This window comes from Phoxinus phoxinus (assembly GCF_949152265.1).
Source record: "Phoxinus phoxinus genome assembly, chromosome: 22".
Lineage (NCBI taxonomy): Eukaryota > Metazoa > Chordata > Actinopteri > Cypriniformes > Leuciscidae > Phoxinus > Phoxinus phoxinus.
In genome coordinates this window covers 11,780,813-11,808,782 of record NC_136897.1, presented here as the reverse complement: position 1 = coordinate 11,808,782, position 27,970 = coordinate 11,780,813, and the positions used below count along the sequence as shown (strand labels likewise).

At 37.8% G+C, this 27,970-nt stretch overlaps 1 protein-coding gene across 2 annotated transcripts; it reads left to right on the top strand.

Moving 5' to 3' along the window:
* The first annotated feature begins 246 nt into the window (after positions 1-246).
* homer3b (homer scaffold protein 3b) lies at positions 247-27,922 on the top strand. Of its 2 annotated transcripts, XM_079598503.1 has the most exons (10): positions 283-692; positions 8,361-8,517; positions 8,634-8,765; positions 11,983-12,090; positions 17,597-17,605; positions 20,573-20,709; positions 21,243-21,399; positions 23,651-23,761; positions 26,288-26,368; positions 26,491-27,922. In XM_079598503.1, exons 1-10 carry the CDS (start codon positions 688-690, stop codon positions 26,674-26,676), a joined length of 1,083 nt encoding a protein of 360 aa, XP_079454629.1. In that variant the 5' UTR covers positions 283-687; the 3' UTR covers positions 26,677-27,922. The 2 variants fall into 2 exon arrangements, with proteins under 2 accessions (XP_079454630.1, XP_079454629.1); XM_079598504.1 differs by lacking the exon at positions 17,597-17,605 and having other exon boundaries at positions 247-692.
* The last annotated feature ends 48 nt before the right edge of the window (positions 27,923-27,970 follow it).

Genomic DNA, 27,970 nt, shown 5'->3' with positions numbered 1-27,970 from the left:
TAGATAGATAGATAGATAGATAGATCGATCTATAGATAGATCTATAGATAGATAGATAGATAGATAGATAGATAGATAGATAGATAGATAGATAGATAGATAGATAGATAGATAGATAGATCTATAGATAGATAGATAGATAGATAGATAGATAGATAGATAGATAGATAGATAGATAGATAGATAGATAGATAGATAGATAGATAGATAGATAGATAGATATCTGTTCATTATCTCCTACGTCCTGTGGCCAGCAGGGGGCAACAGATTTCATTAGCATGAAGGAGTGGGGTAGGTCAGTGGTATGAGTGAACGCTGTAGTGTTCAGGAGGTGCAGATTACTTCTGAAATTTGACCATGAGGACTCTACGAAACATACCATCAGAAGTGCACGCTTATTTCGTGCTTTTCAACCGCGTGGAAATAGCCAGACCGTTGGAGATAAACTAATTGGATTATGATGACAACAAACCGAGAGCCAACTGAGACATTAGACAAAGGAGAGCACCATTTCCACAAAAACACTCCATAACGGAGAAAACAAAGCACAACAACTGTTTTGACACTTACATTGCTGTCTGGTTGTCGCCATTTAAACAGGACATACCGAACTGAAACCTGTCCTCCGTGGATCAGTTGGGAAAGAAAGCTGGAGTGGTCGAAATTCACTGATTTACTTCTGTGCAAATGGGGTGAGTTCCTTCACCTAACAGTTTTTATTACAGATTTCAGAAAAGCGACTACGATTTGTCTTGAACAGCGTAGGTTACATCTTTTTAAAAAGTAGAGTTAACACTTACCAATGTGTGACGGTTGTAAATTCCGTGTAACTTTAGTTTGGATCATATTTTTTGGACGGCGTAAGTTTGGAAAAGGGGCGATCGAGCGCGAGCTCACATTACGGCTGTTTCAAAATCTACTGCCTGTCTAACTACACATAATTTTAGGCACCATAAGAAGCGTTCCGAGTTTGCTGAAAAAATGCCTGAAGTCATGCCCAGAATGATGATGCACGTGCCAGCTATCCCGCAAAATGCTGTTTACTAGCTATAGGCAGCTCACTGGATTTTGAGACGCAGCCTCTCAGCTCTGTTTTATGGTAAAATGTCCTATATTTTACCTTCAGAATGCCTTTTTTAAATAGTGTTTATTGTTTCATTACTGTGTATAATTATGCGCGCACAGACAAGTCTGACTAAATGTATGCATGTAACATTGTAAATGTCGTCATCTCCAGATTTTACAGTTTTCATTATGAGCTTTGCACTCGTTCAAATTAAACCGTGGAACGCCAGAAGCATCTTACCCTTTTCAATCTTTTTGCATGACAGAAAAGAAAAACCTTGAAAGCCTGAAACCAGATTTTGTGGCACTATTTATGACACACACACACCCACACACACACACACACACACACATTTTTCAACACATGGTTTGTATAAAAAAGGTTCGGAAATTGTTGATGATCCAATTTTATGTGAATTGCTTTGTCGACATGAAATGGGAATTCTTATCAGAGCCAAATTAATCAAAATAATCTTATTGTGAACAATTAGTTCATGTATATGTTCAGTGTCCCCCTGTCCCCCCCCAAAAAAAAAAAAAAATCGAGAATGTTTTTTTAAAATCAGAATGTCACAAATGGATCTTTAAGTGAGACACCACAGTTTTCTTTTGATGGATGCCGGATTGATTTGTAATTATTGCTTAAAACATATTTCACATAAATTAAAGAAAAACATTTTTTTGGTAATTCTTCCTACAATAACTTAGCTTAGGGGAGAGTGGGGTAAGATGAGCCAGTGCACCTAATATGTTTCGACATTGCAGAAAAACTACCATGCCAGGGACCTATGCTAAACTTAGTTTCAGTGAAATTTATAATATGCGACGGGGAAAAACGTATTTTTCTCTGAATATTGAAGCCTTATTAAATCACGCAGTGAAACTGCACAAGCCTATAGCATCTAGAGTTAAATACTAACAGACCCTTGCTCCTCAGCCATTTGGAATGCCTGTGATTCAGGATCAAATTAGCCAAGAGCTCACTGTCTTCCAGCCAGCAAATCGCCTTTCTGGGAGCGGTTCTCAAATTCGGCCCAGATGCAGGCCAGGTTCCCCCTAGAGCGTGTTCTGACGATTCAGCAGCTCACAGCGTTGTTCAGAGTAGGCAGCCTTCTTCTCAAAGGACAGAAGAATATTGCACTGCTCCCTCAGGTCATCAAACGGATCAGGGAGGACAGTCCTTTTGTTGGCCCCTCTCTGGCGGAACCAGCCATAGCTCCCCGAGTTGATGCAACTGCTAGCAGCAGCTCCCTGGCCATCCTGTGACATGCTGGTGGTACTGTCAATTCTACAGGAACTGTTTGACACGGGACGCACCCCTTCCACGCTCAGTCTACGTGGCAGCCATAACAGTATACCAGGCTCCTGTGGCTGGCCAGTCTCTAGGCAGGAACAACCTCGTTGTTCATTTTCTGAAGGGGGCCAGAATGCTGAACCTGCCTCATCCCCTTACCATTCCAACATGAGACCTGTCGAAGGTCCTTGGGGCCCTCAAAGGACCTCCCTTAGAGTCGCTGATGTTGGCTGAGCTACGGTCCCTTTTAATAAAGACCGCCCTCCTGCTAACACTAGCATCGGTCAAGCGAGTGGGTGACTTGGAAGCGCTCTCCATGAGCACATCTTGCCTTGAGTTTGGGCCTAATGACTGTAAAGTCGTTCTAAAACCAAGACATGGCTATGTGCCTATCATTACTCTGCTCTTACCGTTTCGGAAGACAAGCAATAATTACACTCTGCCATGTCCAGGCCTTAAAAGTATGCGCTCTGCCCAATTTAGAAATTCAGAACAGCTCTTTGTTTGCTTCGGAGACCGCACCAAAGGGCATCCGGTCACGAAGCAAAGATTATCCTGCTGGATAGTGGATGAGCTGAGTTTTGCTCCAACCCCAATTAAACACACCTGAACTAGCTAATCAAGGTCTAATTAGGCATACTAGACTCTCAGGCAGGTGTGTTGGACCTGGTTGGAGCTAAACTCTGCAGGATAGCGGCCCTCCAGGACCGAGTTTGGTGACCCCTGATTTAAGGTAACAGAGATTGTTTTGGCTTTATAGCGGTTCTTGAATAATGTTATTTTCCAGCTAAAGTTAGTTTTGATTGATTCACTTCCGTCGAAATGATAATTTGTTATTAAATTAGGGGCCGCTAAGACGACACCGTTCTCTCTAAACAGACTTTAAACGCGAACCTGTGATAAGCTCTGATGGCGCTCACTGAAGGTCCTTCGTCAGATCTGGATATGGTCTGGATCCGGCAGGCTGTGGGAAATCCTCGGGATAAACAAAGACACTAAAATTAGCGTAGATGCCATTCTTCTTATGATGTAACGAGTACATCAGGATTTAAGGGAAGTGTTCCCAGTTCTGGCTGACCTAATCTGTGCAGCCTAACATTGAGTTATAGAAGTCTATAATGCATTATGTGAATGCTAGGTCAAAGAGATGTCTTTAATCTAGCTTTGAACTGACAGAGTGTGTCTGCTTCCCGGACAGTGGTAGGAAGACTGTTGCAAAGTTTTGGTGCTAAATAGCAAAAGGATCTACCGCCAGCAGTCGATTTTGATATTCTAGGTATTATGAACTGGCCGGAATTTTGAGATCGCAATAGACGTGAAGGACTATAATGCGTTAAGAGCTCGCTCAAGTACTGCGGAGCTAAACCATTTAGTGCTTTAAATAATCAGCAATATTTAAAAATGTATACAATGTTTAATAGGAAGCCAATGCAGTGTTGACAGAACCAGGCTAATATGGTCATACTTCCTGGTTCTGGTTAGAACTTGAGCTGTTGCGTTTTGAACTAGCTGTAATTTGTTTATTTAGCATGCAGGGCAACCACCCTGTAGAGCATTACAATAATCTAGCCTTGAGGTCATGAACGCATTAACTAATTGTTCCGCATTTGTCAATGAGAGCATATGGCGTAATTTAGATATATTTTTAAGATGGAAAAATGCTGTTTTACAGATACTAGACACGTGACTTTCAAATGAAAGATTGGTATCAAAGAGCACACCCAGGTTCCTAACCGACGACGAAGACTTAACAGAGCAGCCATCAAGTGTTAGACAGTATTCTAGGTTATTACGTGAGGAAGTTTTTTGTCCAATAATTAGAATCTCTGTTTTTTCAGAATGTAGAAGTAGAAAATTACTAGTCATCCAATTTTGGTTTCGTTAGGTTTTGAAGAAATATGAGTATCGTCGGCATAACCGTGAAAGCTCTCCTAATGGTAGCATGTACAGAGTGAACAGCAGCGGTCCTAGTACTGAGCCTTGTGGTACACCATACTGAACTTGTGATCGATAAGACATCTCTTCATTTACTGCTGCTACAAACTGATAACGGTCAGATAAGTGTGATTTAAACCATGGTAGTGCAATTCCACTAATGCCAACATAGTTTTCTAATCTATTTAAAGGATGTTGTGGTAAATGGTGTCAAATGCAGTACTAAGATCGAGTAACACTAAAAGAGAGATACAACCACGATCGGATGATAAGTGCAAATCATTTGTGACTGTCTCGGTACTATGGTACGGTCTAAATCCGGACTGGAAATCCTCGCAGATATAATTTCTTTCTAGAAAGGAACACAGTTGTGAGGATCATGCTTTTTCTAATACTAATTTCAGCGTTTCTGCAATTATAGCACGGTGTGATTGGATTGTGTTCCCGTCGTGTCTAGCGACGCAATACGTGTGAACTGTATTGATAGGGAATGTACTCGGTTACAAGCGTAACCTCAGTTCCCTGAGATAACGGGAACGAGTATTGTGTAGCTGGCATTGCTGTTATGCTACACGACTAGGTGTTCGTCGCTTCAGTCGAGTTAATCTAGGCCTAAATCCTATAACTCCGCCCATTATGGTGGGCTGCAGTGTGGGGTTGGTTCGCACAGTTCTGCTGCAATGCCATAGGTTCGTGCAGATCCGCTGCACTGCTATAGGCTTGTGCAGTTTCACTGTGTGATTCAATAAGCCTTCAATATTCAGAGAAAAAGGAGTTTTTCCCATCTGTTTTTGGGAATGTTATAACTTTGGTGTTCAACATATTGTTTCAGAAATGCAAACAATTAAAGATATTGAAATGTCAATTGGTTGGTTTTATGTTCTTAAAGTTAGCGTTAAAGCTACACTGTGTAGGACTTACTCGTATCTAGGGGTGAAATTGTATACGACTACCAACTGCATATTACTTTCTAGCCCCTACCATTCCAAGGGCGTTTTAACTCCTACGGTGGCCGTATTATTTCAAATATGCCTGCAGTCGCGAGTAATCTGCTCCTCGCATTCGTCACGGTGCCACTGAGTGTAAAAACGCCAAAGGCGAAGTTTGAATTTCCAGGTATGTCCCTCTTTGGCTAATGTATTTTCAAGATGGAGGCGCAACATGGCTTCCGCCATTCGAGCAGCTCACCAGTATGTATTATAAATGGCAGATTCTACGCTTACAAGAATTCTTGATTAGTTGGTAGAAGTAATTATTTCAAAAACTAGTTCTTTCAAAATGATATGTGTTCATTAATGTATAAGTGGTTTTTGCTAAGAATCAACTTAAAAATTTACACCGTGTAGCTTTAAGAAAAGAATATAGGCTAGCCTAACTATCTCTAAAAGGAAATTTGATTATTAAATTCATTTTTTAAAGAGGTAAATTATCTTTACAATTTTACATGGGTTTGATTTAGATTCAGTTAGACCAGATGGTGTAACTTTCCCACTGACTCAGATCAACTTACCCCTAACCTGGGGTAAATTGAGCCACAGGAACATTTTTTTTTTTTAAAGAAGCCATATTTTAGAACCCTTTCTCATAGATAGATGTATTCTGATTTCTGATAATTTAAAATGATAGAAAACATCCTGAAATTTCTTTAGATACTCTCATTGTACTTCTGCCTAATTTTCTCTCATCTTGAGGACCACATTATAAAAAATAAAAAAAGGCTTATCTTACCCCACTCTTTATGTGTGTGGTCAATTTGAAAATTGAGAAAATAAAAATGGATTGTTTGCTTGTCTTTTCCAACATCTTGTTGAAAAAGTCTTTGCAATGCAATCTTGTTTGACCTCATCATATTGCATTTAGATAAAGATGCGAATGAAGCTCATGAAGGCATAATGTATTCTTTTCATGCAAGTACACTGAAGGTGCATGACCAGCTGGCTTTATTGACTTGGATTTAAATACTCCGTTTCTATGCAGGCGAGAAAAATAAACTGAGATTGGCTGTTCTCAGATGGGTTTAAAATGGCACTCTGTATTTGGCTTTTGGAGATTTCCTCGTAATTGGGTCAGACGATCACATAAATCAGATGTGAAATTTTAGAACAGTGTGCTATTACCCAGCAGGTGACGTCTCCTTAATAGAAAGACTTGTCTTTTTCCATCCTGTTTATTGTGTGTTCTGCTGTTCCTATTTTCAGTATTTGCAGGATATGATCAGGTCTTTGATCTTATTTGATCTTAGAGGCATAAAAAAGACTCTATGGAGTCTTGGGAACAGTCCAGGAGGCTCACTCTCTGAATGAAGACCTTGGCTGTGCCGTGTGAAATTACTGTAGAAGTTGGAGTGGAGACCTTTTTTATATATCATACTGTGCAACAGAAGTGCTTGATAAACACTTTCTGCATGGAGCACCTGCACCGCCTTTTCTGGAGGTTTTCTGTCCTAGATAACCTTCCCAGAATGCCAGAGTGATTAAGCATAACCAAAATGTCACTTTGGCCTCTGGAGGTTTAATTCAGGAAAGATTGATGGACCCAGAATTTGCTATGGACCCACAACACTAATGACACAGGTGTGACCTTCAGCATTGTGTGGAAAGGGCTGATGTGCCAGAGCGAAGCCTGATATGAATCTGATCTCCTCACTGTACTGATGGGTAAAATTCGATGAAAGATTACTCGGTGATTTGCCATTAAAATCAGACCATTACTTTCTGGCAGTGGACTGCTGGCTGGCAGGGAGAGGATCAAGAGGGCACATCAGAGCGCGATGTGAAACTAGTGATTTTAAAGGGATAGTTCACTTTCTTCTGCAGAAACAAGTGAAGATATTCGTCTATATAGTGAAAGTTAATGGGGTCCAATGTTGTTTAGGTACCATGTATAAATGTCTTTCGGTAACTTTTGATCAATTTATTGTGCCCTTCCTAAATAGAAGTTCTGATTTCGTAAAAAAAAAAGAATAAAACCCCCAAACTTTTTACCATTACTACATTTTTGATGTAGAAATTTTTTTGAGGTCTTGGTTTCCAAGATCCATAAGACCTGAAACATGCAAGTAAGCGTGAACTCAAACACCACTAATTATGGATGTTTGGTTTAATGTGCAATGCATAAGATTTCTATTTAGAGGAAATACGGTTCTTTTATACGTTCTATTCATCAAAAAATCCTGAATTTTTTTAAATCACAGTTTCCACAAAATATCAAGCAGCACAACTGTTTTCAACATTGATAATAATAAGAAATGTTTTTAGAGCATCAAATTAGCATATTAGAATGATTTTAAAAGGATCATTTGACACCGAAGACTGGAGTAATGATGCAAAAAGCTCAGCTTTACCATTACAGGAATTAAATAGAAAACAGTTGTTTTAATTGTAATAGTATTTCTCAATATAACTGTTTTTATTATATTTGTTCTCAAATAAATGCAGTCTTGGTGAGCATAAGAGCCTTCTTTCAAAAACATCAAAACCCCAAACTTTTGAATAGTAGTTCATATATCATATTGTGTTTGGTTTGGACTGAATTGTAAAAATTGCTGGATTACTCTGGATTACATATTGTGGTGAGTAGTCCTTCAGCAGACACTTCTATTGATGTGTTCAGGGGCATAATGCTGATCTCCTTGCCGGGCGCAAACCAGGAACCATCTGGTTAGCAGACTCAGGTTTTATCCACTATTCCATGTCAGTCCGTACTTCGTGTTCCTTTATCTATCAGTGTTGAACAGTCTGCAATCTTAGCCTTTCTCACAGGACAGAAATAAATCTTTGATTAATCCATCCATAATCATCTCATGTTGATTTGACGAAAAGATGATGTGGCGACGTTTCAGGCAGGGCCTTTCTCAGCCTGTTCAGCACTAACGGCTGTGCCCCTTCATAATCAGATCTGGCTTTGATGTCCCACTCTTGACCTTGCATTAGGTGCTTCTCAATCCAAGTGCTGCTGTTTCTGTGATCACACTTCTCATATAATATCGACCTACATCAGCTCAAGAGTAAAGATGGCATCCTAATGTAGAATTAAATAACGCAAGTTTTTTTTTTTCTCCTGAAAGTGAGCAGCCATTATTCAGCATGAAGGCACACGTCTTCCAAATTGACCCGGACACTAAACGAAATTGGATTCCGGCCAGCAAACACGCCGTCACAGTCTCCTTCTTCTATGATGCTGGCAGGAGTGTGTATCGCATCATCAGCGTAGGGGGCACTAAGGTGAGAGACCTCGGCCACAGGTGATCCAACTATCAATAAAAAAATTCAATGTTTGTTATTTGCACCTTGATTTTATTAATCAAAATGTGATATTTTTGATATTTGCTCTACTACAGGCGATTATCAACAGCACCATCACACCTAATATGACCTTCACGAAAACGTCGCAGAAGTTTGGGCAGTGGGCGGACAGCAGGGCGAACACAGTGTATGGCCTTGGGTTTTCCACAGAGCAGCAGCTTCAGCAGGTAAATGCATATTGTAGAAGTCAATGTTAACTAATGCAGATAACAAATTGTAAAGAGTTACCAAAAATCTTATTTTGTAACATTTTATTGCAATATCTTGCAATTTGAGGGATGATTTTAAATTATTGCTGGTTACAAGGAAATAGAGCTCAACTTAATGGGCACTTTAACCTCGCGCACAAGCAGATCCGTTTGCTCTCTGGAGACGCGTTCGGCATTTCTGCTTGCAAATTCCGCCATGTAAATAGCAAATCCGTCATGGCGCAACTGGCTTTTAAAGGGAATGGGAAATTACACTCTGATTGGTTTATTGCACGTTACGCCCAAAACACACCCATTACTCATTAACCCTCTGGGGACTAAGCCCTTTTTGGTCCGTTTTCTCTATTTTTACATTTGGGCTTATAAACCATATGTAATGGAGATGGAACACCATGTGTTTGGTATCTATGGATTCAGAAGACCCTAAGCTAACATAATCATGCATGTTATGTGTTTATAAAGGAAGTATGAGTGAAAAATGTACAATAATCGAGAGAATTTCAAAAACGAAAATTAGATTTTTGTCATTTATTACTGAAAATCACACCTCACACAACAATAGTGAACAGTTTTTGAACCAAAAAAATATTTGTCAAACCCTTTGCTTGACAGCCATTTGTAATTGTTTAATCAAATGTGTTAAGAACAATGAAATAAGGAACTTTTTTTACAAACAGTCCCAGGCGTGAAAAAGCGTCTGCTTCGAACTAAATGAGAACTGCTTGCTCTGAAGAACAGACACACTCACAACCTGGCAGATTTACTTTCCACTAACTGTTCCAGAGCTTGTTCTGCCGTAAATCTTACTGCTTGCCATCATAAAAGTGCTAAAACAATACAATAATAATGCTATTTAAGTTATTCTGTCTCTCTCTTATATAGACCTCTGTGCGCTCTGTAATACTCTGCTCCGTTCGCTATCTGTCTCATTCTCCGTCCACATGACGCTGTTTGTTTGTACATGTTGAAGGCTACAGAGTCCTCTGATTGGCTAGAATACGTCATGGTAACCTTCCTCTGATTGGGTAAAAAAAAAAAAATCCTCCCAGCGGCAATTTTTCCATTGGTGGAATTTGCCTAACAACATCGATTTCATTGGCCTTTTTATGCAGTGGTATTGCGAAACAGCGAAGTGTGTGTATAATACAAACGGGACATCACTGTTTTCAGCGGAATCTGAGGAAGACGGCAAAAAAGACCGCACCTCTCTATCATTAATAGTTTTGAAGATAATTGCACATTTGTAAAAGTATGCCATTTTGGGCGGTACCGCCCAATTCGTCCCCAGAGGGTTAAGAGAATAAGGACAACCCTTTTAGACCATGCGCTGGGCGCACCGAGCATTTTTCCAAGTGGACAAGTGAACTTGCGCCGTGCGCTTTAAACCATGCTCTTAGATCGTTGAAATAGTGCCCAGTTACTTTAGTCTGGAATATTTGACCCAAGTGCTGTGATTGACCAATCAGCATAGAGCCATGTAGTAATGTGTTAATCGACTAACAGTGCTTCATAGATAGATAGATAACATAGCAGATTAGTTACTAATGGTATGCTAATCTTTGCAAGTTAATTGGATAGCGGTATGCAAAGATAACATATTAATTTATTAGAATTATGCTGGCCCTTCACACGGAGCTTGATTGACAGGTGATCTGACCAATCATACTTCGCCATCCGCCATTCTGTCCGACAAAGCAGTCGGGAGAGTTAGTAGATTAACATGAGGGCTTTGAACTCGAAACGAGTGTAGTGATGCCTTTCCGCGGTTAAAACAACATTCCTTCTTATGTTCATTCATGTTTATTTGATGCTATAAATTAACTAGAAGTAAGAGATGATCGGGTCACGAGCAACTTTAATTGAGGCTGTACAGCGATCTGTCAGACACATGAAAGAGCCACAAAACCGTATTCATTGTTTAAATTTCTTTAAAAAAATAACCAAATTTGAAAGGTGAGACTTTATGTATGGACCTATTTCTTTAGGTCAAAATGCTTTTTGAATGAGAGTGCTAGGGGCACTTCTATGGTAGCATCAAAATTGCTATTTTTTAAAATACTAAGACTCCTCGACACAACAAAACTGTGCTCGAACTTCTCGAAGTATCACCAGGGGTGTACACAAAGTTTACTAGAAATAAAGGTTTTGTACGACTAACTTTATCAGTTAGTGTTTCCGGTGGCTGGAATTTTGTCAGTCAAAAGTTGTCGATCTCCGAATGCAACGTAACATGAGGAAAGTAAAGATGGAAAGCTCCTAAAGCTTGTTTCCATAAATTGCAATGAGCTAAGTGTCTAAGTAGTCATGCTTTTCATTGGAATTACACGTTCATGACATTTCCTCATGAAGTCTGTTCATTACGTTGCATTCGGAGATCGACTACTTTTGACTAAAAACATTCTAGCCACCGGAAACACTAACTGATAAAGTGAGTCGTACAAAACCTTTCTTTTTAGTAAACTGTGTACACAAACAACATTGTCAATGCTCAAGTTCATGTGTAGAGCCTCTGGTGATACTTCAAGCTCAGTTTCATGTTGTGTCGAGCCTCCTTAGTGTTTTAAAAATAGCGACTTTGATGCTATCATTGTAGTGCCCCATTCACCCCCATTCAAAAGGCATTTTGAGCTAAAACGAAAATATGGTCAATCTTAAAAGTGGCGTTTCCATTCTAATTATGCTTTTACACGAATGTTTGACTCGGGTAGATTAACAAAAAATAGCCTAGCTTGTAATTTGGCGAGAGTTACCCTTTAAGCAGCATCTGTATTCAATTAATATTCAACAAAATTATTGATTTGAATGCACTGACACCATTGGATGAGAACTGAACTGATCTGGATGATGACATCGCATTTTTCTCATTCCTTAATTGAAGAACTGAACCTGAAGAACTTTACCGTTATTGAACCAAACTGAACCAACACTGAACTGATTTCAGAATTATGACTGTGTACTATTGTCTTTTTACAGCCGAATTGAATTCTGTTTGCATCATTTAATCATTATTTTTGTTAACCAATGTAAAGCAGCTGTGAAACAATCTGTATTATATAAAACGCTATATAATTAAAGGTGACTTAACTTCACAATATAGTATGGCCTCTTGTAACTATATATGCTCAAAAATGTCACTATGAAACTTTTAAATATGTCTCTGTAATTGTCTGTGCAGTTCTCAGAGCAGTTTAAAGAGTTTAAGGAGGCTGCACGTCTCGTCCGGGATAAATCACAGGAGAAGTTTGAGCTGTTGAGTCCTGGCCTAAACATCTCTGCTCCACAGGTAAACACAATAACTTGAGTTCATCTTGAACCTTTTGGAAGCGTGACTGAAAACGACACAGTAGCATAACGTAATGATTACAATTTAGACGTGTAATAACTCATGTCATACTTTCTCAGCTGCTCGATTCAGATAATGTGCCAGAGCATTTCATTCCATCCTATTAACCACTCTAACAATAGCACTGAGGATCGACTGGCCTTTAGTGATATGATACCTAATCTGTATCATATCCCCTGTGTGGACCATCACAATTTTAATATCAGTCACATAAGAGAAGTGTTTCACTGTTTATTTAGATTTTTTTGTTTTATTCTTAGTAAATGTGACTCACAAAGCATGTCCTCACATGCCAGGAGGTGACACAGAGACACTGGTTGTAGCCCGTGTGAACTTATGTAACTCTCTGCGGTCACCCGGGGAGTTTAAATGCCCTGCTCATTTCGCTTTACAGTTGGCTGACCTTTTTCCTTCACCATTTGTGGACACACTCAGCCCTTAATTATCATGACCATTACACTACTTTATAGCAGCCTGAGAGTATATCAGTCTACTTACACATACAATTAGAATATGAGTTTATATAATGTCTATTATTTGATTTAACAGCTTAATCCAGTTTGACAGGTTTGCCATAAGAGGTGCAGTAATTTTAGTCAAGCACATGGTCTTGTAATATTTCGTAATATTTCACCCCCAAACCAAAAGTAGTAAATTAGAAATAGTATTATATTATATTAAATGTATATATTATATATTTATGCTGAAATAAAGGGGTAATGAACTGAACTGAATATTTATTTATTTTTATGTATAATGTTATCTAAGGTCCACTCATAATGTTATCTAAATTTTTAGATAAAAAAAAACATCCAAATTTAAAAGTAAGCTATTTTCTTTCCTGTTTTTGACCCTCTCTTTCGAACACTCGATGTTTTGATAGGCGTGCCGCATTCAAGACTTGAAAGTAAACGCCCACTGCTATTATTGAGTAACATAGTTGGGTAACAACACAGTTTTGCATATTAAAATAAGTACTTGGAGTTACCACAGTTATAATTGACAGGATGACTCATTCATATAAATCTCATTCTGATAGGCTATTTATAGCTATTCACATCCTTTTGGATAAAGTGAAAAACTTATATATTGTCATTGGCAATGTTGTGTTTTAAATAAAATGAAACCTGTTGTAATTGTTTACTGATGAAAAACAGAACATGTCACTCACTGAAGCTTACAGGGAATGGCTTGGATCAAAACAATAACAAAAGCAGCATTCTGTACGTGCTTTCTTCCATATCTGATATTCCAACGCATTAACCCCACAAATGCCGAAGCAAAGGAAAGAACAGCATATCACAACTATTCAGTTTGACTGTGCTACAGTGTAAATACTCAGTACATATCAAACGATCTGTATCAGACAAAGCAATATAGTGACACATAGTAAAAACACTGTTGCACATTGAAGTTTTCCCCTCTTTTGCACCTCGCTTTTAAATCGCTTATGAATGCCCGTGCAGACGTGCGCATTTTACTGTCAAATAAGTACAAATACTGGCGGCATTTGCTTGAATGGTGGGTTCACTATTCTTAATGGAAAAACACAACTACAAAACAGTACAATGACAAACTCACTTATATTAAACGCATATCTTTTATTAACAAAACGAATAAGATGGCTTTATTAACTAAATTAAAAAGCATGGCATACATCATAAATTAAATCTGACTCCTGCTGCTGATCTGTGCTGCAACTCTCGTTTAGATCACGCTGAATTGAACAGACGCGTTCAGTTTTTAATTATAGTGTCTGTTCTCCAACTGAAGGAAATTATTTGAATTACTATAAAAAATTTAAACGACCGTGTGGACGGTGCTGCGGTGGGCAAGTGATGCAGTCGTTGTTGTGGCTGAACACGGTGTAACAGACTATCGCAGCAAGCCTACAATCAATGTAGTTGGCACTGCATCACCTTTTATTTTCAGTCTCTCTGAAAAGCCTGCGTCGAACAAATCCGCAGTAAAATGAAGCGAACAAACAAACGGTGTCTCACTGATGCGATCTGACTGGAATTTTGTTACAAATAAAGTTCATCCACGCTTTCTTAAAGGGGTGATAAAAAGCCCTATTCACAAGATGTAAAAATAAGTCCCCAGAGTGTGTATGTGAAGTTTTAGCACAAAATACCCCACAGATATTTTTATATAGCATATTAAAAATTGTCACTTTTTGAGGGTGAGCAAAAACGCACCGTTTTTGTGTCTGTCCCTTTAAATGCAAATGAGCTGCTGCTCGAGGCACAGAGGTTCAAGAGCTCATTCTTAGCAGCTTTGATTACCTCACACAGACATGCACTGAACATTTCTTAAACTTTTAGCCTTTTATGTTCAAACCGAAGTCAGACAAAGATGGAGAGACTCAAGAAGAAGTGACAACATGTAGACAACATTTAATGGTTAGTTGATCAATTTATGTAGTAGTTATCTTCTAGTCATTGATTAACATATTCTGTCATGATAATCTATTAGTCCCGTTCCCGGTGGCCGGGTTTATGTAAATTTTAGGGTTAGTGATGTCACTAACCCGGGAGAAAGCTCGTGGAGTCCCTACCCGCCGTTTGTTGTAGTCCTTAAAAAGCAATTTCTTTAAAAGAAAATATCTCCCTTTGCTTTTAATTTAGTGTCGTAATTTTGCAGATGTTGTTTATGCTCAAACAGCAACATTACACGCTAATGATCACAAGGGTGGCAATGCAAAGATTGGGTTTCCACAACTTGTCATCTCTATCGTTTTGTTGCTGGAGTATTCCTGTGTTTGCGTCGGCCTTGTATTTACTACTACATGACGTGCGGATCGGTGGGCTGGGCTAAAGAGGCAATGATGTAGACGTAGGCGTTGATCTTCTTCTGCAGAGGTGGTCTTTCGTTGCACTATGATGTAATAATGTGACAATCTGAAACGAGTTGTTTTCTGAGCTTGGTTTCAATAAAAAGCTGTTTTTGGACTAACAAGGAAGTTTTGAGTTCTCAAACCTACAAGATATTTTTATAGTACATTACAATGACCTCTTATATGCCAAAAGGAAAATGTATTTCTCAATTAATGACCCCTTTAAATGGAACATAAATTGTATTTTTTTTTTTTTTTTTATGTATTACTGTTAAGCCCCTTTCACACAGCGAGTTGATCTCGGGAAATTGCCGTAAAATTGGTAGAGTGCCTTCTGTGTGAACGGAAACACGTCCGGGGATTGATTCAAAATGCAGAAAATTCAGATCTTACAGAAAGTAGGTCACAGGTCATCCACAGGGAAGAGTAGAGGATCTCAGAAAAGTCAAACGGAGCATTTTGGCTGCACTGCAGTAGTTTTCTGGCGCAAACATGGTTCAAGAGAATCCGTGTATCGTATCACTATTATTAGACTATTAGAAATCTAATATTCAAGCGGTTTTCTCATTTTTCTACTCTTAATATTAAATTAAAAAAACGACTGAACGAATAATACACGGATTCTCTTGAACCACCACCAATTTTGCGCCAGAAAACTACAGCAGTGCAGCCAAAATGCTCAGTTCGACTTTTCTGAGATCCTCTACTCTTCCCTGTGGGTGACCTGTGACCTACTTTCTGTAAGATCTGAATTTTCCGCGTTTTTAATTTTAGAAAACTGAATTTCAAGTCGTGAATTTCTTCTTCATCTTGAAAACTTGAATCTGTATTTTTTAAAACTGGATATTTGCAGTCTAAGAATTTAGAACAAAAAACATTTCAATTCGTTAAATTCTAAATGTTCAATATTCGTTTAAATAAATCAAATTCAGAACTATTTAAAACTCCACATATTCAATTTTGTTAATTACACTTTTCAATAATTCAAATTTACACAATTCAAATTCAAATAATTTTGTCATATTATAAGCTCCATAAGCAACAACTGAATTGAATAACACAAAATAGGTATCATTTTAAAGCTTAGAAACTCAGATAGATGATTAGATGATTTTAATGCATTTTTGATCAACTCTTAACCAGTTGAGTAGTTCCTCTAAAACGTGAGTGCACTGCCCGGGGGCGCCACCTAGCTACGAAAAATTAATAATCATATTTTTCAAAACTACTGCCTTAATCAACACAAAATAGGTGTCATTTGAAAGCTTAGAGTCTGAACTTTACAATGCATGTAGCCAATTTGATTAACTCAGTGCTGAGTTATTTGCTGATGAATACATTTTTATTTTCATAATTTATGAAATACTTTTTTTGTACTATGTCCTGAAAAAGTCAAAAACATCATATAGATCAGACAGTCATGTGTCATTTGAAAGGTAAATGCGTCATAAATTGCGGCGATCACAAGATATTCCACACGGAAAAACAACAATTAAAAATAATAGTGTCAAGGGCTAAACGGAAAGGCTACCTTGGTTCCAAATGCTGTAACTTTTGATCACTTTATGCCATCACCACAAAATGCAGCTCGCATGTACGGGAACTTCACCAAAAAATAATTTTATTTTTAATTGTAGAGTTATTGCATGTCATATAATAAGTATGTGTACAATTATAATAAAAATAAATATGTTATATAAATAAATAAATATACTTTTAATTATATAAATGTATCTTTTATCAGCAGTTTTTCAGCATGAGTATGTTAAATTTAATAAAAATAAAGTTTTTATTCAAACGATACCTACCTTTTTGACTCTCCTTGCTATAGTTTTGGAGTTATGAGTCTTTACTTTTGTGTATGTAAAAAGGTCTGGATACATTATGGTAATGAGTTTTATTTGGAAAAATATGCTTTATTTTCATTACAATTATCTCAAAATCCGAAATATCTTAATAGTACTGCAGTATGCTTTGTGTTGTGTGCCCATACAGTATTTTGTAGTGGTTTAATGGCCATGACAGGCTTTTATCCCATAAGCTCTTTTGTGTTCAAACGTGCCTCTGTAGAGCGTATGAAACAGACCGCTGGCTGAGAGATATTTATTATTTAATCAAACCTGAGTGTTTAGAGTTCAAAACAGCAACAGTGTGCGCTGAATAATGCTGCCCTTATTAATTAATAAAGTGGTTTTTTTCGGGGTGCTGCATTAGACCAGGGGTGATGGGGTGAAAAATGGAAGAGTATAAATAAGTCAAACAGAGAGATGTGCTCTTTGATCACTGAATCTATACGTGTGTGTCTGCTTCTAAAAGCTTTCTGGCCAAATCCAGAATTCTGTTTATATAACGGCTCATACGTTATTGAATTCATTCTGTTCATACTCGTACTGTTTTGAATCTTTTGCAAGAAAGTGTGTGTCCTTGCCCGTGCAAAACTTGGCAAACTTATGTTTTTGTTCAAACTGTGAAGTATGAGTGTTAGTAATAGTAAGCTTTCCCTTAGCAAGCATCACCTGCATTCAGCCCACTTACTAAATGATATGTTAATCAATGAAATGCTTCTATCTTCTTTCTCTCCATGTCTGATGATGGGATTGTCTCTCTCAGCTGTCTCAGGTAAGCTGTCAAACTACCATCTGCATCTGTTGTTTCCACATACAATGACACACCTGTGTCCCCTGTGCAGCTGACACACCACCGCACATTCATTCCGATCTTGTGACAGAGGTCCTCAAACCCCTCAGGAAGCCCTGGTTATGAAACCCTGCCATGCAAGATGACATATGGTGCGTTCAAGTCATGTTGGAAAGATCGTATTTATGAGTTGAACGCACATGAACGCCAAAATGTCGTTAATATGAGTGGGAAGCTTGGGATTTTCTTTAAAGGGATGGTTCAGAGTAATTTCAACCTAGGGTCCTTTGCACCATGACCTCGAGTCAAACACCCCCCCAGAAGCTTTTTTTCCCTTGGTCGAACATTGTTAATTTAGAGCCGAATGACTTAGTGCAGGCGCTAATGGATCCGAATGTTGTATCTCGTAAATTAACACACTAATAATGCCCGGAATGGTACCAAACTTCTACAGTGGTACAAATAGGTTCTTTACTCATAAAACGAGGCATTGGAAGGTTTGTAAGTACATCAAGAGTTTATTTTAAATAAGACTTGCCTGATGGCTTATGCTACCACTAACCCGTACGTCGAGGTCACTTCCGTGATTTGGGAAAAGCTCGTAAAAGTCCTCGCACGATCACTCGGTGTTGCTGAAAAAGTTTTTGGGTAAATCCAACAGTGTTGATAACTTGGTGTTAACTAATAATTGTTGCAAACTGGTTCTACTAACAAAATATTAGTGCATTCCTGGAACTGGATGTTGTTACACCAAGTCCTTATGCATCACTTTCTGCCAGGACTTTAACGGTCTATTCCCAAATCACGGAAGTGACCTCGATGTCCGGGTTAACGGTAGCATAAGCCATCAGGCAAGTGTTATTTAAATAAACTCCTGATGTACTTAACTTTCCAATGCCTCTTTTTTTTAGTACAACATTCGGATCTATTAGCGCCTGCACTAAGCCATTCGGCTGATATCTCTAAATAAGCTCTAACTTTAATAATGTTCGACCAAGGGAAAAAAAGCTTCTGCGGGGAGTTTGGTTTGAGGTCATGGTACAAAGGATCCTAGGTTGAAATCACTCCGAACCGTCCCTTTAAGACCCGATGTTTACGAGTTGAGGGCGTGTCAGTGAGAAACATGAGAATAGCATTGTAATATAACAATATAATATGTAATGATAAAGTTTACTCTGGATCCATAAATTAAATAAAAACATAAAGCAAAACACACGTGATGCATATTCTTTGTTCTTTATTTTCTAGAATAATAGTTAAAAACCTTGCTGCATTTTTGTGTAGTTAATTAAGAGAAGGGAGAGAACCGCCATCTTACTCCGACGAAAGTGACTAGAACGCACCTGACGTCGTAAGCACGACTTCCCACCTCGCAAATAAAAACTTCCCAGGAGGCACCAATATTCCTGTTTTTGTCCCAATCTGTACAGAAGTCATTTTTCTAAATCTCATAACATAAAAATTGGAGTTGTGTGGCTTTTAGTGCATGTGTGTCAGCTTCGGGCCCATCTGCATATGCACTTATAAAAGTTGATGAAAATATGTCTCTCTTTTTCCAGAGGAAAAAAAATCTAAAATCATCTTAATGACATCATCTTGAACTCAGGGGCGTATCCAAATTTGTGTCCAATCAAACGTTGTCTAGAATAATACAGTCTCCTCCCACTCAGTGTTGTTATCGTTTTTGTTAATTGAAGTAAAGCTAAAATAAAATGTACTGGAAATTGGGAAAAACTTCAACTTAGAAAACTTAAAAAAAATTCTTTAGCAACTAACTTATAATAAGTTGAAGTACTAATAATAAAACTGAGACAAAATAAATTATTTTTTTTAATTTAAATATTTGAAAAAGCAAAAATAAATAAATAAATAAACTAAATAAAACTAAAAGGAAAAGTCCTACACGTCCTGCACCAACGACTTGTTTTAAAAGGAAGGATATTTAGGGGAAGATCGTGGTAGTTTAATTTGATCTATTTCTTATAGTGTTGTCATTTTTATTTGGTTTGTGAAGCAAAAAAAACTAAACAAATAAAACATTTGGCTCATGATAAGGGGAATATGCTGGAAATATGTGATCCCTCATCAAAAATTTAGAAATGTGCAAGATACATTATTGAAGGAATCGAGCACCCGAGCCTTTGACTGTGTAGTGGAGTTGTCATCTCTGATTCCTCTTGCTCTTCCTTTAAATATATTAAACACACAGAGAGCTCCATCTCAAGCTCCCTACGCCTGTCATGAACCGCTATAGAGAAGGCAAACAAGTCATCGGCCTGAGTGGTCGGATTAGAAATAGAACATCTTCCTTTGGGGAATGCATCTGAGATTGTTGAATTATACAAGCTTTTCTGAGAGCGAGCGTGCATTGCTCCACAGAAACACTGTACATGTTAGAAAAACCAAGGCTGTGCTTGCTGTTACTCAGTGTAGGCAAAATAGCCGAGTTCTTTCTGAAGTATTGTTCTGGTTTTCTCAAGTCAACATGAACAGTAGGTTGAAATAAAAAGATGTCCTTTCAAATTTGAATCAAAGATCAACGGCATATGTTGCCTCATGCCCGGTTTAGTCACATGTGCTGACTCTTTTAGAGTTTTTTATTTATTTATTTTTTTACATCAAACAAATAGACTAAGAATGTGTTGTTTAAAGAAGTTATTTTTTGAGTTATCTAACTTACCATAGGATTGAAAATGTGAGCTCACTGGGACTGTCGTTTTGTTTTTATTTTGTATTGCTTAATATTTTTTCCAGAATTGTTTGTTCAAAAGAACAATTTATTGGAAAGATTATTTTTTGTAACAGTGTAAAAGTCTTTACTGTCACTTTTGATCAATTGAATGTGTCCCTGGTAAACACAAATATGAATTAAAAAAAATCTTACTGGCCCCAAACTTTTTATTTATTTAATATATATTGTTTTGATTGCCTGTCATGTGTCTAAAACAGGCGCTGTCGGTGGACCGTCAGTCTCCTCCGCTGCTTGGTGTCAATGGCTCTAGTGAGGACAAGTTGTTTCGCAGCAAGAGTGCTGACATGGAGCAGTGCATGGAAAAAGAACAGATGAGGAAGATGCTTTCCGAAGGGTAAAATATACAGATCTGACAAAATGCCTCATAACCATCAAATCTCACACGTTATTGCAACATTAATTGGGGACAAACTTTAAATTTGATGTATTTTGTCATTTAATTAGCCTCATATTTTGTAACGGGGTACAGTAGCTTCACATGTTGTTTTTTTTCTTGATATATAACCACAACCGTCTCACTCAGATGCACGTGAATCTAATCAATCCGCCTGATGTACTCTTCCTCCTCAGTAGTTTTCTGGGGTAATTGGCAGTGAGTTTACCGTTACAGATTCAAGCATGAATAACTTCATCATACAATCACAATATTGAATATGCTGATGTTGAAAACATCCCAAAGCCACAGATTCAGGAAGTCAACCTGCAAATGGCTTCAAGTTGTCTCTGCAAAATAAGATGATTCTCCTTTAAATCTAAAATCCGACTGGGGACATTAGTATTCTTTTAAAATATAAAGGCAACACAAAAGAAATGACATTTCAAAACTCAAAACTGAGTAACTGAAGCCAGATGTTGGTTTGTTCACAGGTCGATATGTGAGAGGAACTCGGAGGCGGAGCTGTTTTCTCTTCGGGACAGCAACGCTAAGCTTGTAGCCGCTCTTCATGAAGCTAACAGCAGCATTGAACATTGGAAAACACAATTAGCCGAGTATCAGGAAGAAACCGATCGCCTCCGAGAGCAGGTGAGGAATGTTAAAGGAATAGTTCACCCAAAAATGAACGTTTACCGATCATTTACTCGCCCCAAGGCCATCCTAGATGTAAATGACTTTCTTCCTTCAGTCGAAGTAAAATTAAGGTTTCGGAAGAAAACATTCCAGGAGTTTTCTCAATCAAATGCAAGTGAATAATGCCCAATGTAGACCATTTTGACAGTCCAAAATACATATTTAGGCAGCTTCAAAGGGCTCCACTGGACCCCAGCTGCCAAATAAGGCTATTCTTTAGCGAAATGATCAGTCATTTTCAGAAAAAGTTTGGGATGGATGGACAGGCCTGGTAGTTTTGTTCTCCAAAACATACAATGATGATATTGGCTACCTTTGATTACGCTGTTCTCGTGTAACAGAAGACTACTACTCGCTTTTATGATCACCTAGCATTGACATTTTAGGAAAGAAGAAATATAGGACAAACATAATTTTTTCATATTAAGGAGGGACACTAAAAATAGAGCTAGAATACGAGACTGTCCCGGGGAAAATGGGACGTCTGGTCACTCTATTTAGACGCAAAATTGAATGTTCTGTCATAATTTTCTCACCCTCATGTCATTCAAACCTGTATGACTTATTTCTTCTGCCGAACTCAAGAAGAAATTGTTTTTTAAAGTCAGTGGGTTTCAATGCTTTTTGGAACCCATTGACTTCCATAGTGCTGGACATTTTTTTTTAAACATCTTTTTTTTTTTTTTTTTTTTTAAAGAAGAAAGCATGTCATACAGGTTTGGAACGATATTGGTTGTGTTATTTAAATTTTAAAAAGAGGTTCTGGAGATACAGTACAAGAAGAGGTTCCAGATGAAACCGTTTTTCCACACTGCTGCTTTTTGAAGACCTCATAAGGATAACATTTAAACATTCTCATGGGCAAACATTTTGTTTTAGCAGTTGCTCAAGCAAACTGAATATTTTCCCTCAGGCAGTCTTTGGCAGCGTTTTTACATAATCATACATAAATGATTCCACAACACTTTGAAGGTCTACTGAAGCAAACATCAACCAGGTGACGTATATAGTTCAGGTCTTCGGAGAGCGTGCGGAGGGATATTTTTAGGAAAAGACAATACGCCTTCATTGCCCGGAACAGAGGGAAGACAAATGACCGTGGGGAAAATGAGATCGCTAAGTTTCTCCCTAACACAAACAGAAGAAAAAAATGTCTCTCGAGTTGTGACAGTGCTAAAAGCTCCAGTGCCGTGATGGCCTGCTTTACTTTCCCTCAGGGGTGAGCATGAGTTCAGTGTTTCCTGTGAGTTATTACGACCTCTGAAGAAAAGACGCTCAGTCACAGAAACCATGGCTGTGTGGAAAGTTAAGTGTGGTAGTGTGACTCCTGGAGAGGGTAGTGTATTTTTCAGTGGGATCAAAAAAATCTGAGAACACATTAAAAGGATAGTTCACCCAAAAATAATCATCAGTCATTTTTACTCGGCCTCAAGTTGTTCCAAACATGAATGTATTTCTCTTCTTCTGAACACAAAATAAGTAATTTAAAAGAATATGGGTAACCAAATAGTTGATGAGCTCCATTGGCTTCCATAGTGTGGGGAAAAAAATACTATGGAAGTCAATGTGAACATTTACTTTTAAATTATTTAGATATACATTTAGCATGTGCAGGATGATATTGCATCAGCCAGTTTGAAACATTTGCTAATTTAGTTATATATATATATATATATATATATATATATATATATTAATTATAAGCTCTCTGGATAAACTTTTACCCCAATGGTCAAATTTTATAGTTTTACTTTAAAAAAAAAAACTTTTACACCACAAATATAAAAACATTAATGTGTCCACACATCCCTCATTAACAAATAGACACAAAAAATGGCATAGACCAATTAACCTCAACTGTTTCGACTGACTAAATCTCACAAAAGTTAATAGTCAGATGAAATGATCAAATTAAAAATAGCGTAGCAATTCATCAAAAGTGCTGAGATTATATTTTGTGTCATCTATGGGCAAGAGAAAAAATTAAGGTGGGGTGGGGAGGGTCATCTTTCTCCATCTTACCCTAAATGATGCATAATTACATATTGTTAACTAATATTACTCCGTAACACAGACAACTTAAAATAGTTTTTAAGCAAGTTTTTCCAAAACCAACATGAATAAAAGGAGAACATTTCTTAGAACTGTGCGCATAGTTTGATGGGAGAACTTGGAATAGCTGTGGTCTGTTGGTTTCATATTTCAGGTTGCAGAGCTGGAGGCTCAGAGCGGGGTTTCTGCTTCCGGTGAGACGGGGAATGAGGAGCTCACACAGTCTGTGGCAGAGATGGAGGCCCTTATCAAAGCTAAAGATGAGGTAAAGATTATGTAATGGTGCCAACTGACACCGCAAGAAACTCCAGTCGTGTCCCAAATGATGCACTATACACTATGAACTTATACTATGCACTGTTCTCAACCATGTAGTGCATGAATTTGATACGATTTTGTCATTCAACATTAGAGTCTGATGTTGCATCAGCCCCTCCCTCTCTGCGATGTAAGGAAAGCTGTGACAGTTGAGAGCATGAATTGTCCAACATTTCACCATGTCTACACTGGACGCTTATGACTTGTTGAGACACACCAGAAATAGATTGATCCCATTATATTCAATAGCGCTGTCACAGCCACTCCAGACCCTGTATTTTCAACATCTGTTTAAAATCAAATTATTTATTATTATAAAACTGCACTCCCTGGCCAAAAAAGTCACTGTTTGGATTTAAATAGGCAAATGCTAAAGAGTATATGATTGGATCTTTATTGTAGTAATTGTTCTATTTTCTAGCATATGTTTGGCAACAGTTCTTCTAACACTAATTGATGTAGTGTGTAGTAGAGGTCGACCGATAGTGGATTTTACCGATAACGATAGCTAGGTTGGGCCATACTTGCCGATAACCGATTAATGAACCGATAGTTTTTAAAATTGATACTGGATAAAAAAACAAACATAACACTCCAAGTAAAACAGTGCTGAACTTTATTATAAAAAAAAAAAAACTGTATTGAACCATGAAAACATGCTAAATGAAATAAATATATAAATGTGAATAAATATTTAAGTCAATAAAAGACATTCATTCAAACTGAAACAAAAAGTAATACTCTAAATAACAAATAAAACCAGTTACATTCAAAATTTAACTATTTAACTGTTCTTTTCAAGCCAACTTAATTAATAAAAAAGTAACAAAATTTGTATTAAAGTGAAGATGAAGAAAAAAAAAATAACCGAAATCGAATGGTTTTCTGATTCGTTTATGTTTCTGTCGGCTGTATGAACATATCAGTTTGCTTACGTCTCTAGCTTTAAATATGCAACTTCTCTGCATATTTAATGCATAAAAGTGACCAGCTGGATATGAACTAATGCAAATATAGAGGTAACAATTGTGACATTAAACATTCGGGTCGGACTTACGTTTATGTTTGTCAGTGTTTTAACCGCTTGAGGTACTACTAATGTTAGCGTCCTCTCAGCCTCGAAGGCAAATAAACATACTGTTGTGCTGTTCTTTCTCTACTAATGCAGCATTTAGTCAACAAATTTATCACTTTATAATGATATGACAATGTACTGTATACATACATTTGAGCTGTCGGTGCTTTAACCGCGCGTCTGATGTCAGCGCTCTCCACGCAGCATGTGCTCTCAGTGCAGCACGCAGCATCACGTGTCGAAATAAACAACACGAGGCACGAGTTATTATTACACCTCTAGAGGCCGCTCTTGTACTGCATCATGCCAGCAGACCCTTCTCAGCTCTTACACTGTTTAATGAATGACAGCGCGCGCTTCTCAGCCGCTCCAGCAATGGACGCAACCAGGAAAAACTATCGGTATATATTTTTGCCGATAACGATAGTTCCACCAGTCAACAATCGGTGCCGATTAATCGTCAAAACCGATGAATCGGTCGACCTCTAGTGTGTAGCTTTTCATTTCTTAAACAACCATGTTGGATGACACACCATGGCCATATTCCAGGATGACAAAACAAAGATTCATCAGGCTCAAATTGTGAAAGAATGCTAATGAGGGAGCATGAAGAATCATTTTCACACATGACTTGTCACCTCTGAGTCATTTAAAGTCTTTGGGATGTGCGGGAGGAGACTTCACAGAGTGCTGGACTCTTGCATTGTCAATACAAGATCTTTACCAAAAATCTATGCACCTTTTGATGGAAATAACAGCACAACATTTAATTTCAACAAGAAGTGCATAAATTTTTTACCAAGATCTTTTCAAATGATTCTTCATGCTCCCTCCCAGCCATTTTTTTCACATTTTTCCAACTGCTTTTACTCTGATAACGTAACGCTAATAAATCTTTAATACATTACCGGTCGTCCATGAATATGATTTCTGCCCGAGTACTTCATATTCTCCACCGGCTGTAGAGGTGAAGACGACAACTCCCATTATTCGGTGAAATCAAGGCTTCATCAAGCTACGCCTTTGTTTTGAATAAGTGACCTCTAGTGGCGAAAAATTACATAGTGTTCCTTTAAGAAATGAAAAGCTACACACTCCATCAATTAAGGTTAGAAGAACTGTTGCCAAACATGTACTGTAACATGATATAAACATAATAATCACTACTAATCACTACAATAATGATCCAAACATAGACTTTTAAGCATTTGCATATTTAAATCCAAACAGCGACACTTTTTGGCCTTGCAGTGAATGTGTATATGTATACAAGCAGCCCATGTAAAACATCCGATTTAAATCCAATGAATTTACATTGAAAATAACTAGATTGAAAAATCACTTGTACGATGAACAAGTTAGTAAAGAATATTCCTTATTTAAAAATGGTTGTTACAGGAAATAAAGACTCTGCGGGGCAAGAAACCAGATTTTAGTGAGCTGGAGAAAGAAAAGGAAGAGGCCAGTCAAAGGATGCAGGTACATTTCTTTATCAACTTTACTACTAGGTGTGTACAACAGAAGCATTTCCACTAGCTTCGGACTTCACTGTATGAATATGATTGTGTTTTAGGATGAATGTTTATTTGTCTTGACATTAGGACCTGGAAGTGAAGAACTCCGAGTTGGAGAAACAAGTGCAAACAGCAGAAAGCGCTTTAGCTTCGTCCCAGGATTCCCGCAACAGGGCAGAGAGCGCTGTGCAGAAGGTCATTGAAACTTTAGACGTCAAGATCTACGATTTGAGCGACCTGCGACAGAACCTAGCCAAGCTCCTGGAGGATTGACCACTGCGGTTGGACAAACATTGTATGGCAAAACCACCAACATGAGGTCGAAGAGAACTTATTCTCTACTGGAATCTTCTCAAGCTGCACAACTCGACGGTCCGTCATGGTACTAGGCTGGTAGTAAAAACTAGAGGTGATAAGTAGCATGACAATAATATATTTGCATTCACATTCCACATTTGCTTCCTGAGAGTTGAAAGCCGTCGGTGTAACTTACTTTGTTTCTCGCTCTGTTTGATTAAAATAGTCACGAGGAAAACCATAAAGAACTGTCCAAAAGACGAGCTTCTTTTAGACCTGTTTTTTGGTACTAGATAATATCAATATGTTTGAAAATTTTGTTGAGATCTGTGATATGGTTGTGACTAGGTTTCTAACTGAGTAATTAAAGTAAGACTTAGAACAGAACGTACTGTAGATATAAGCTACTGTCCAATGTATTTACCAGTATTATTGTTAGATGCATAACTAGAACTGAAGAATGAAAATATCTCAATATTTACGAACACCAGCATGTCTCTGTTAGGACATTTACGTGATTAAATGGCTTGTTGAACTTACAGTTTCTCTTACACGCCTCATAAAGTTTGCTTAATGCGATTGACAACAAGAGGAGCAGGAGAATCAAAGCACACAGCACTAACAAAACATGATATTTCTCTTAGTAACAAATGATAACATGAGTGAATGATTAACCTTGACTTCCTTATTTCATTAACTCATTTATTCATCATTTTAACTAGTCTGCTGCAGTCTGTTTAGTTAGTTCTCAATCTAATGCATTTCTGCAAAGATCAACTGGTTTGCAGAGTACTCGATTCAATCTTCACTATCTGATTCCATTAGTTCAGAATGGCACTTCTAACGGCAACAACCCTTAAGGAAAAACACTTTAGACTTTTTATAGACCACTAGTTTTCAATACGTCAGCATGCATCTTTATACCAACCTTTATACATGTAGTTTTACCTCTTTATAAAAACATGTCTTTAGCCTAAACGTTCACTTTAACTGTTGATGTTTCATCGCTTGGACATCTGCCCTGTAACCTCAAAGACATACAGTATACTATTTTTCTATTGTGTGCCTGTTGTTGTTGTTGGTTTTATATGAGTTCCCAATAAAAGTATTTGTTCTTGTGTACATGTCCTTTAATTTTACTGTTGTTTCCCAACCCCAAACCCTCCCAAGATAACCTTTATGATACTTTATGAAGATAATAAAGTGCTGCACTGATTGTTTCACCATTTGTTTTGGGATAAAATTGAATTATGATAGTTATGGTGCATTT

What these genes read in the sequence shown, in the direction of transcription:
- homer3b (XM_079598503.1), top strand. An exon ending in CAGAGCAGCAGCTTCAGCAG is followed by an intron (nt 8,766 to 11,982) that starts GTAAATGCATAT and finishes TTGTCTGTGCAG; the next exon opens with TTCTCAGAGCAGTTTAAAGA. An exon ending in AGGAAGATGCTTTCCGAAGG is followed by an intron (nt 20,710 to 21,242) that starts GTAAAATATACA and finishes GTTTGTTCACAG; the next exon opens with GTCGATATGTGAGAGGAACT.